This window comes from Salmo salar, chromosome 08 (genome assembly GCF_965601325.2).
Source record: "Salmo salar chromosome 08, fSalSal1, whole genome shotgun sequence".
Classification (NCBI taxonomy): Eukaryota; Metazoa; Chordata; class Actinopteri; order Salmoniformes; family Salmonidae; genus Salmo; species Salmo salar.
The window spans coordinates 43,970,001-43,980,000 of record NC_138298.1 but is presented as its reverse complement, the minus strand read 5'-3'; the positions used below and the strand labels follow the sequence as shown (position 1 = coordinate 43,980,000).

The window sequence follows — 10,000 nt, the reverse complement described above, 5'->3', positions numbered from 1 at the left end:
GTTAGGGTGTAGGGGTTAGGGTGTAGGGGTTAGGGTGTAGGGGTTAGGGTGTAGGGGTTAGGGTGTAGGGGTTAGGGTGTAGGGGTTAGGGTGTAGGGGTTAGGGTGTAGGGGTTAGGGTGTAGGGGTTAGGGTGTAGGGGTTAGGGTGTAGGGGTTAGGGTGTAGGGGTTAGGGTGTAGGGGTTAGGGTGTAGGGGTTAGGGTGTAGGGGTTAGGGTGTAGGGGTTAGGGTGTAGGGGTTAGGGTGTAGGGGGTTAGGGTGTAGGGGTTAGGGTGTAGGGGTTAGGGTGTAGGGGTTAGGGTGTAGGGGTTAGGGTGTAGGGGTTAGGGTGTAGGGGTTAGGGTGTAGGGGTTAGGGTGTAGGGGTTAGGGGTGTAGGGGTTAGGGTGTAGGGGTTAGGGTGTAGGGGTTAGGGTGTAGGGGTTAGGGTGTAGGGGTTAGGGTGTAGGGGTTAGGGTGTAGGGGTTAGGGTGTAGGGGTTAGGGTGTAGGGGTCAGGGTGTAGGGGTTAGGGTGTAGGGGTTAGGGTGTAGGGGTTAGGGTGTAGGGGTTAGGGTGTAGGGGTTAGGGTGTAGGGGTTAGGGTGTAGGGGTTAGGGTGTAGGGGTTAGGGTGTAGGGGTTAGGGTGTAGGGGTTAGGGTGTAGGGGTTAGGGTGTAGGGGTTAGGGTGTAGGGGTTAGGGTGTAGGGGTTAGGGTGTAGGGGTTAGGGTGTAGGGGTTAGGGTGTAGGGGTTAGGGTGTAGGGGTTAGGGTGTAGGGGTTAGGGTTAGTTAGGGTGTAGGGGTTAGGGTGTAGGGGTTAGGGTGTAGGGGTTAGGGTGTAGGGGTTAGGGTGTAGGGGTTAGGGTGTAGGGGTTAGGGTGTAGGGGTTAGGGTGTAGGGGTTAGGGTGTAGGGGTTAGGGTGTAGGGGTAGGGTTAGGGTGTAGGGGTTAGGGTGTAGGGGTTAGGGTGTAGGGGTTAGGGTGTAGGGGTTAGGGTGTAGGGGTTAGGGTGTAGGGGTTAGGGTGTAGGGGGTTAGGGTGTAGGGGTTAGGGTGTAGGGGTTAGGGTGTAGGGGTTAGGGTGTAGGGGTTAGGGTGTAGGGGTTAGGGTGTAGGGGTTAGGGTGTAGGGGTTAGGGTGTAGGGGTTAGGGTGTAGGGGTTAGGGTGTAGGGGTTAGGGTGTAGGGGTTAGGGTGTAGGGGTTAGGGTGTAGGGGTTAGGGTGTAGGGGTTAGGGTGTAGGGGTTAGGGTGTAGGGGTTAGGGTGTAGGGGTTAGGGTGTAGGGGTTAGGGTGTAGGGGTTAGGGTGTAGGGGTTAGGGTGTAGGGGTTAGGGTGTAGGGGTTAGGGTGTAGGGGTTAGGGTGTAGGGGTTAGGGTGTAGGGGTTAGGGTGTAGGGGTTAGGGTGTAGGGGTTAGGGTGTAGGGGTTAGGGTGTAGGGGTTAGGGTGTAGGGGTTAGGGTGTAGGGGTTAGGGTGTAGGGGTTAGGGTGTAGGGGTTAGGGTGTAGGGGTTAGGGTGTAGGGGTTAGGGTGTAGGGGTTAGGGTGTAGGGGTTAGGGTGTAGGGGTTAGGGTGTAGGGGTTAGGGTGTAGGGGTTAGGGTGTAGGGGTTAGGGTGTAGGGGTTAGGGTGTAGGGGTTAGGGTGTAGGGGTTAGGGTGTAGGGGTCAGGGTGTAGGGGTTAGGGTGTAGGGGTTAGGGTGTAGGGGTTAGGGTGTAGGGGTTAGGGTGTAGGGGTTAGGGTGTAGGGGTTAGGGTGTAGGGGTTAGGGTGTAGGGGTTAGGGTGTAGGGGTTAGGGTGTAGGGGTTAGGGTGTAGGGGTTAGGGTGTAGGGGTTAGGGTGTAGGGGTTAGGGTGTAGGGGTTAGGGTGTAGGGGTCAGGGTGTAGGGGTTAGGGTGTAGGGGTTAGGGTGTAGGGGTTAGGGTGTAGGGGTTAGGGTGTAGGGGTTAGGGTGTAGGGGTTAGGGTGTAGGGGTTAGGGTGTAGGGGTTAGGGTGTAGGGGTTAGGGTGTAGGGGTTAGGGTGTAGGGGTTAGGGTGTAGGGGTTAGGGTGTAGGGGTTAGGGTGTAGGGGTTAGGGTGTAGGGGTTAGGGTGTAGGGGTTAGGGTGTAGGGGTTAGGGTGTAGGGGTTAGGGTGTAGGGGTTAGGGTGTAGGGGTTAGGGTGTAGGGGTTAGGGTGTAGGGGTTAGGGTGTATACCTCTAGCGTGGTTCCATTCGTGGGCCTCCCCTAAAGCAGAGGGGTCGTAGCGATAGTCCCCATGGCGACAGAAATAATCGTCGGTGCTCAACACCAGCCCATGAGGGTTCTGCTCCAGCATGGCCCTACACACACCACACCACACAACACACACACACACACACACACACACACACACACACACACACACACACACACACACACACACACACACCACACACACACACACACAAGGATAACACACACACACACTTATTGGTGTGTGCGGTTATCATTATTGTAAACACACACACACACACACACCCACCCACCCAACACACACACACACACACACACACACACACACACACACACACACACACACACACACACACACACCCCCCCTTACCGGGCCAGAGTGGACTTGCCCGACCCAGGAGCTCCCCGTAGCAGCACTAGGACACGCCCCTCCAGCCGGAGCCTACCATGTTGCCCAGAGAGGAGGGGTGCTCTGGGGCCAGCGGCCGCAAACACACCCCCTGTCCAAGACCTGGGGCCAGCAGGGGCTTGACGGACAGGGCCCTGGGCCAACCAGTGTGAGGCGGGCGTGGCTCGGGTGCGCCAGCTGGAAGGGCTTATCGCCACGGGGACGATGAACGACGGCGCCGTTGCCCGATTTCCGTAGAAATGCGGTTGAAACGCCGGCGCCTGAGCATTCCAGAACGACGAGTCGTTGAGTCGCTCTTCCTCTCCTGAGACGCTCGTCTTTGTCCTCGCCCCCGTTACTATGCCGCCTGGTGGTACGGTCCGCCCGCCCTCTGGAGAAACAGTGAACTGGTCCAGTTTCCTGTACGCCTGGAATGCAGAGCGGCGATCGGAGGCCCCCAGGTCCAAAGGCAGGTTGGGTTTAGTTCTGTCCGTCTCGGCTGGCGATGAAATCAGATGGCTGAAGTCCAGTAATGATTTCTGCTGCTGGTAACCCAGTGCTCCTCCAGAGAAGCTGAGGCTCAGGCCAGAGACAGGGGAGTGAGGTCCACTAGCCTGCCCAGGTGAGAACACCCTGTCGGGGAATGGCTGGTCCCCTGGGGGCCCCCTCTTGGGGGCTGAGGCTCTTGGGCTGGACTGGTGCAGCTGTGGCAGGGCTTGCTGCTGGGCGCCCGGGGGCTGAACGAGGAAGGAGCGGGAAGAGACGGACGAGGAAGAGGAGGTGGAGTGAAGATCACCGTGGCTCTTCTCTCCAGCTTCCTGCTGTATGGTAAGAGTCTCCAGCTCACGGTCGATCAGAACATCAAACTCTTCTGTCAAGTCAGTGATCAGGTCCCGGTCATTTTCGCTGCGGAGAGGAGGGGAGAGGGGGACAGCGGTCTCCCCTGTAGGAGGGTGGGGGTGAAGGTCTGGTTTAGAGGGGTCGTGTTGGGGCGTGAGGAGAGCTGCGGCGAGCTCAAACCCAGAGAGGAGGGGAGGGAGGGGGCCAACACGTTCAGCTGCAACAGACAGCTCCAGGAGAGAATCCATCGCATTCTCAACTAGAGGAAGAGAGATGGAAGGAGAGAGAGAGAGAGAGAGAGAGAGGGAGAGAGAGAGAGAGAGAGAGAGAGAGGGGGAGAGATGGTAGGAGAGAGAGAGGGGGAGAGATGGTAGGAGAGAGAGGGGGAGAGAGAGAGAGAGAGAGAGAGAGAGAGAGAGGAGGGGTGGTAGGAGAGAGAGGGGGAGAGATGGTAGGAGAGAGAGTCGGAGAGATGGTAGGAGGGAGATGGTAGGAGAGAGAGAGAAAGAGAGAGAGACGGGGTGGTAGGCGAGAGAGAGAGATGGAGGGGAGAGAGAGAGAGAGATGGAGGGGAGAGAGAGAGAGAGGGAGAGAGAGAGATGGAGGGGAGAGAGAGAGATGGAGGGGAGAGAGAGAGAGAGAGAGAGAGAGATGGAGGGAGAGAGAGAGAGAGAGAGAGAGAGAGAGAGAGAGATGGAGGGGAGAGAGAGAGAGAGAGAGAGAACAGGTGGTTAAATGAACTCTTTAGCAGTGTGTGAGATGTTCATACATGTTTATATAACTTTGGCTCTTCCATGTAGACAGTTCCTGACTTCCGGTGACAGTTCAACACTGTACTGTTGACCTGTAGTCCCAATATGTACTGTTGACCTGTAGTCCCAATATGTACTGTTGACCTGTAGTCCCAATATGTACTGTTGACCTGTAGTCCCAATATGTACTGTTGACCTGTAGTCCCAATATGTACTGTTGACCTGTAGTCCCAATATGTACTGTTGACCTGTAGTCCCAATATGTACTGTTGACCTGTAGTCCCAATATGTACTGTTGACCTGTAGTCCCAATATGTACTGTTGAACTGTAGTCCCAATATGTACTGTTGACCTGTAGTCCCAATATGTACTGTTGACCTGTAGTCCCAATATGTACTGTTGACCTGTAGTCCCAATATGTACTGTTGACCTGTAGTCCCAATATGTACTGTTGACCTGTAGTCCCAATATGTACTGTTGACCTGTAGTCCCAATATGTACTGTTGACCTGTAGTCCCAATATGTACTGTTGAACTGTAGTCCCAATATGTACTGTTGACCTGTAGTCCCAATATGTACTGTTGACCTGTAGTCCCAATATGTACTGTTGAACTGTAGTCCGACTGTACTGTTGACCTGTAGTCCCAATATGTACTGTTGAACTGTAGTCCCAATATGTACTGTTGAACTGTAGTCCCAATATGTACTGTTGAACTGTAGTCCGACTGTACTGTTGACCTGTAGTCCCAATATGTACTGTTGAACTGTAGTGCCAATATGTACTGTTGAACTGTAGTCCCAATATGTACTGTTGAACTGTAGTCCGACTGTACTGTTGACCTGTAGTCCCAATATGTACTGTTGAACTGTAGTGCCAATATGTACTGTTGAACTGTAGTCCCAATATGTACTGTTGAACTGTAGTCCGACTGTACTGTTGACCTGTAGTCCCAATATGTACTGTTGACCTGTAGTCCCAATATGTACTGTTGAACTGTAGTCCCAATATGTACTGTTGAACTGTAGTCCCAATATGTACTGTTGAACTGTAGTGCCAATATGTACTGTTGAACTGTAGTCCCACTGTACTGTTGACCTGTAGTCCCAATATGTACTGTTGACCTGTAGTCCCAATATGTACTGTTGAACTGTAGTCCCAATATGTACTGTTGAACTGTAGTCCGACTGTACTGTTGACCTGTAGTCCCAATATGTACTGTTGAACTGTAGTCCCAATATGTACTGTTGAACTGTAGTCCCAATATGTACTGTTGAACTGTAGTCCCAATATGTACTGTTGACCTGTAGTCCCAATATGTACTGTTGAACTGTAGTCCCAATATGTACTGTTGAACTGTAGTCCCAATATGTACTGTTGAACTGTAGTCCCACTGTACTGTTGACCTGTAGTCCCAATATGTACTGTTGACCTGTAGTGCCAATATGTACTGTTGAACTGTAGTCCCAATATGTACTGTTGACCTGTAGTCCCAATATGTACTGTTGACCTGTAGTCCCAATATGTACTGTTGACCTGTAGTGCCAATATGTACTGTTGACCTGTAGTCCCAATATGTACTGTTGAACTGTAGTGCCAATATGTACTGTTGACCTGTAGTCCCAATATGTACTGTTGAACTGTAGTGCCAATATGTACTGTTGACCTGTAGTCCCAATATGTACTGTTGACCTGTAGTCCCAATATGTACTGTTGAACTGTAGTCCCAATATGTACTGTTGAACTGTAGTCCCAATATGTACTGTTGACCTGTAGTCCCAATATGTACTGTTGACCTGTAGTCCCAATATGTACTGTTGAACTGTAGTGCCAATATGTACTGTTGACCTGTAGTCCCAATATGTACTGTTGACCTGTAGTCCCAATATGTACTGTTGAACTGTAGTCCCAATATGTACTGTTGAACTGTAGTGCCAATATGTACTGTTGACCTGTAGTCCCAATATGTACTGTTGAACTGTAGTCCCAATATGTACTGTTGAACTGTAGTCCCAATATGTACTGTTGAACTGTAGTCCCAATATGTACTGTTGACCTGTAGTCCCAATATGTACTGTTGACCTGTAGTCCCAATATGTACTGTTGACCTGTAGTCCCAATATGTACTGTTGAACTGTAGTCCCAATATGTACTGTTGAACTGTAGTCCCAATATGTACTGTTGACCTGTAGTCCCAATATGTACTGTTGATCTGTAGTCCCAATATGTACTGTTGATCTGTAGTCCCAATATGTACTGTTGACCTGTAGTCCCAATATGTACTGTTGAACTGTAGTGCCAATATGTACTGTTGAACTGTAGTGCCAATATGTACTGTTGAACTGTAGTCCCAATATGTACTGTTGAACTGTAGTGCCAATATGTACTGTTGAACTGTAGTCCCAATATGTACTGTTGACCTGTAGTCCCAATATGTACTGTTGACCTGTAGTCCCAATATGTACTGTTGAACTGTAGTCCCAATATGTACTGTTGAACTGTAGTCCCAATATGTACTGTTGAACTGTAGTCACACTGTACTGTTGACCTGTAGTCCCAATATGTACTGTTGAACTGTAGTCCCACTGTACTGTTGAACTGTAGTGCCAATATGTACTGTTGACCTGTAGTCCCAATATGTACTGTTGACCTGTAGTCCCAATATGTACTGTTGACCTGTAGTCCCAATATGTACTGTTGACCTGTAGTCCCAATATGTACTGTTGAACTGTAGTGCCAATATGTACTGTTGACCTGTAGTCCCAATATGTACTGTTGACCTGTAGTCCCACTGTACTGTTGACCTGTAGTCCCAATATGTACTGTTGACCTGTAGTCCCACTGTACTGTTGACCTGTAGTCCCAATATGTACTGTTGACCTGTAGTCCCAATATGTACTGTTGAACTGTAGTCCCAATATGTACTGTTGACCTGTAGTCCCAATATGTACTGTTGACCTGTAGTCCCAATATGTACTGTTGACCTGTAGTCCCACTGTACTGTTGACCTGTAGTCCCAATATGTACTGTTGACCTGTAGTCCCAATATGTACTGTTGTCCTGTAGTCCCAATATGTACTGTTGACCTGTAGTCCCAATATGTACTGTTGACCTGTAGTCCCACTGTACTGTTGAACTGTAGTCCCAATATGTACTGTTGAACTGTAGTGCCAATATGTACTGTTGAACTGTAGTCCCACTGTACTGTTGACCTGTAGTCCCAATATGTACTGTTGAACTGTAGTCCCAATATGTACTGTTGAACTGTAGTCCCAATATGTACTGTTGAACTGTAGTCCCAATATGTACTGTTGAACTGTAGTCCCAATATGTACTGTTGAACTGTAGTCCCAATATGTACTGTTGACCTGTAGTCCCAATATGTACTGTTGACCTGTAGTCCCAATATGTACTGTTGACCTGTAGTCCCAATATGTACTGTTGACCTGTAGTCCCAATATGTACTGTTGACCTGTAGTCCCAATATGTACTGTTGAACTGTAGTCCCAATATGTACTGTTGACCTGTAGTCCCAATATGTACTGTTGACCTGTAGTCCCAATATGTACTGTTGACCTGTAGTCCCAATATGTACTGTTGACCTGTAGTCCCAATATGTACTGTTGACCTGTAGTCCCAATATGTACTGTTGACCTGTAGTCCCAATATGTACTGTTGACCTGTAGTCCCAATATGTACTGTTGACCTGTAGTCCCACTGTACTGTTGACCTGTAGTGCCAATATGTACTGTTGACCTGTAGTCCCAATATGTACTGTTGACCTGTAGTCCCAATATGTACTGTTGACCTGTAGTCCCAATATGTACTGTTGAACTGTAGTGCCAATATGTACTGTTGAACTGTAGTCCCAATATGTACTGTTGACCTGTAGTCCCAATATGTACTGTTGAACTGTAGTCCCAATATGTACTGTTGACCTGTAGTCCCAATATGTACTGTTGACCTGTAGTGCCAATATGTACTGTTGACCTGTAGTGCCAATATGTACTGTTGACCTGTAGTCCCAATATGTACTGTTGACCTGTAGTCCCAATATGTACTGTTGACCTGTAGTCCCAATATGTACTGTTGACCTGTAGTCCCAATATGTACTGTTGAACTGTAGTGCCAATATGTACTGTTGACCTGTAGTCCCAATATGTACTGTTGACCTGTAGTCCCAATATGTACTGTTGAACTGTAGTCCCAATATGTACTGTTGACCTGTAGTCCCAATATGTACTGTTGAACTGTAGTCCCAATATGTACTGTTGACCTGTAGTCCCAATATGTACTGTTGACCTGTAGTCCCAATATGTACTGTTGACCTGTAGTCCCAATATGTACTGTTGACCTGTAGTCCCAATATGTACTGTTGACCTGTAGTCCCAATATGTACTGTTGACCTGTAGTCCCAATATGTACTGTTGATCTGTAGTCCCAATATGTACTGTTGACCTGTAGTCCCAATATGTACTGTTGACCTGTAGTCCCAATATGTACTGTTGACCTGTAGTCCCAATATGTACTGTTGAACTGTAGTCCCAATATGTACTGTTGACCTGTAGTCCCAATATGTACTGTTGACCTGTAGTCCCAATATGTACTGTTGACCTGTAGTGACCTCATAACACCGGGACATTATGTAACAACGTGATCTCACAGTCAGTACACGTGACATTGAAATACACGCTACCGCCGAGTTATCCGATAGGAAAGAGTACACGCTACCGCCGAGTTATCCGATAGGAAAGAGTACACGCTACCGCCGAGTTATCCGATAGGAAAGAGTACACGCTACCGCCGAGTTATCCGATAGGAAAGTAAATTGTTATCCTAGCCAGGCCTTTTGACTGTAGTCACTCATCTTTATGGAAAATAAGAAAAAACATTTAGTGGTTTAGATTGAGTGTCAGGTCTAAGTGGAGGAGCAGGGGTGAGAGAGAGAGAGAGAGAGAGAGAGAGCAGACAGACAGACAGAGAGAGAGAGAGAGGTGAGATCACATAATATCTGATGTAACATTGATCACATAATCATAGGATCAATACGGGATATCGGGTCAAGGAACCAGCATTGCTATTGCAACGCACCCGATCGCGTTAGGTACATAGTTCATATCTAGTTCATATCTAGTTATCTATCAAACTAAGTAAACTTTGTTATAACTAAGTACATTTAACTTGTCAGTATTGTCAGTGAGAGAGTCCTTATACCTTTGAAGTCACACTCGGCCAACACAATGTACAGAACTTCTGGGTCCAGGTGAGAAAACATCTCCTGCATGTTCCTCACTATCTCGTCCTTGTCCTGACAAGTAGAGGAGATGTCTATTGAGTTTGTTCTAACGACCGTATTAGTACTACGGTAATGGTGAGAGTTACTCCCGGTGTTCAATTCACTTCTCGGCGGCGGCGGCGCACCGTCACCAGCTCCCGGTAGTCGGTAGTAGTTGTTACTGTTATCGTTTGACAACCCGGGTACTCTCGCTGGGCTATACCCATTTTTCCTTTTCCTTGGCATTGTCGGTGTGTGTTTACTCCGAGTTAGGTTAATGTTTTTAAAAGCAGTTGTCTTTAGGGAAGTATGTCTCTAGCTGGTAGCATTACCGTGGTGGTGGTGGTGTCCCATGCTAAAAACAACCGAGGAAGCTGGGTTTGGAGGAAGCTGGGTTTGGAGGAAGCAAGGCTGAGTTGAACCAGCAGCAGCAGCAGCACACCAAGCGGATGTTCCGCTGAACTTCATCTACGTATATCTACTGTACAGGAAGGAGAGAAAAGACCGACGCTGATAACTTGCCAAATCAACTTTTTATCGTCTCAACGTTTTGTA

The 10,000-nt window shown here is 48.7% G+C and overlaps 1 protein-coding gene across 1 annotated transcript in view; it reads right to left on the bottom strand.

Moving 5' to 3' along the window:
- Positions 1 to 9,846, bottom strand: part of LOC123733433 (uncharacterized) — a 71,343-nt gene extending 61,497 nt beyond the window's left edge. Inside the window, exons 1-3 of the mRNA XM_082978732.1 lie at positions 9,385 to 9,846; positions 2,563 to 3,679; positions 2,175 to 2,299 (exon numbers count right to left, since the gene is read on the bottom strand). Coding sequence (XP_082834858.1) covers positions 2,175 to 2,299; positions 2,563 to 3,679; positions 9,385 to 9,691 — 1,549 coding nt within the window. The 5' untranslated portion in view covers positions 9,692 to 9,846. The remainder of the gene's footprint in view (positions 1 to 2,174; positions 2,300 to 2,562; positions 3,680 to 9,384) is intronic.
- Between the last annotated feature and the right edge of the window lie 154 nt (positions 9,847 to 10,000).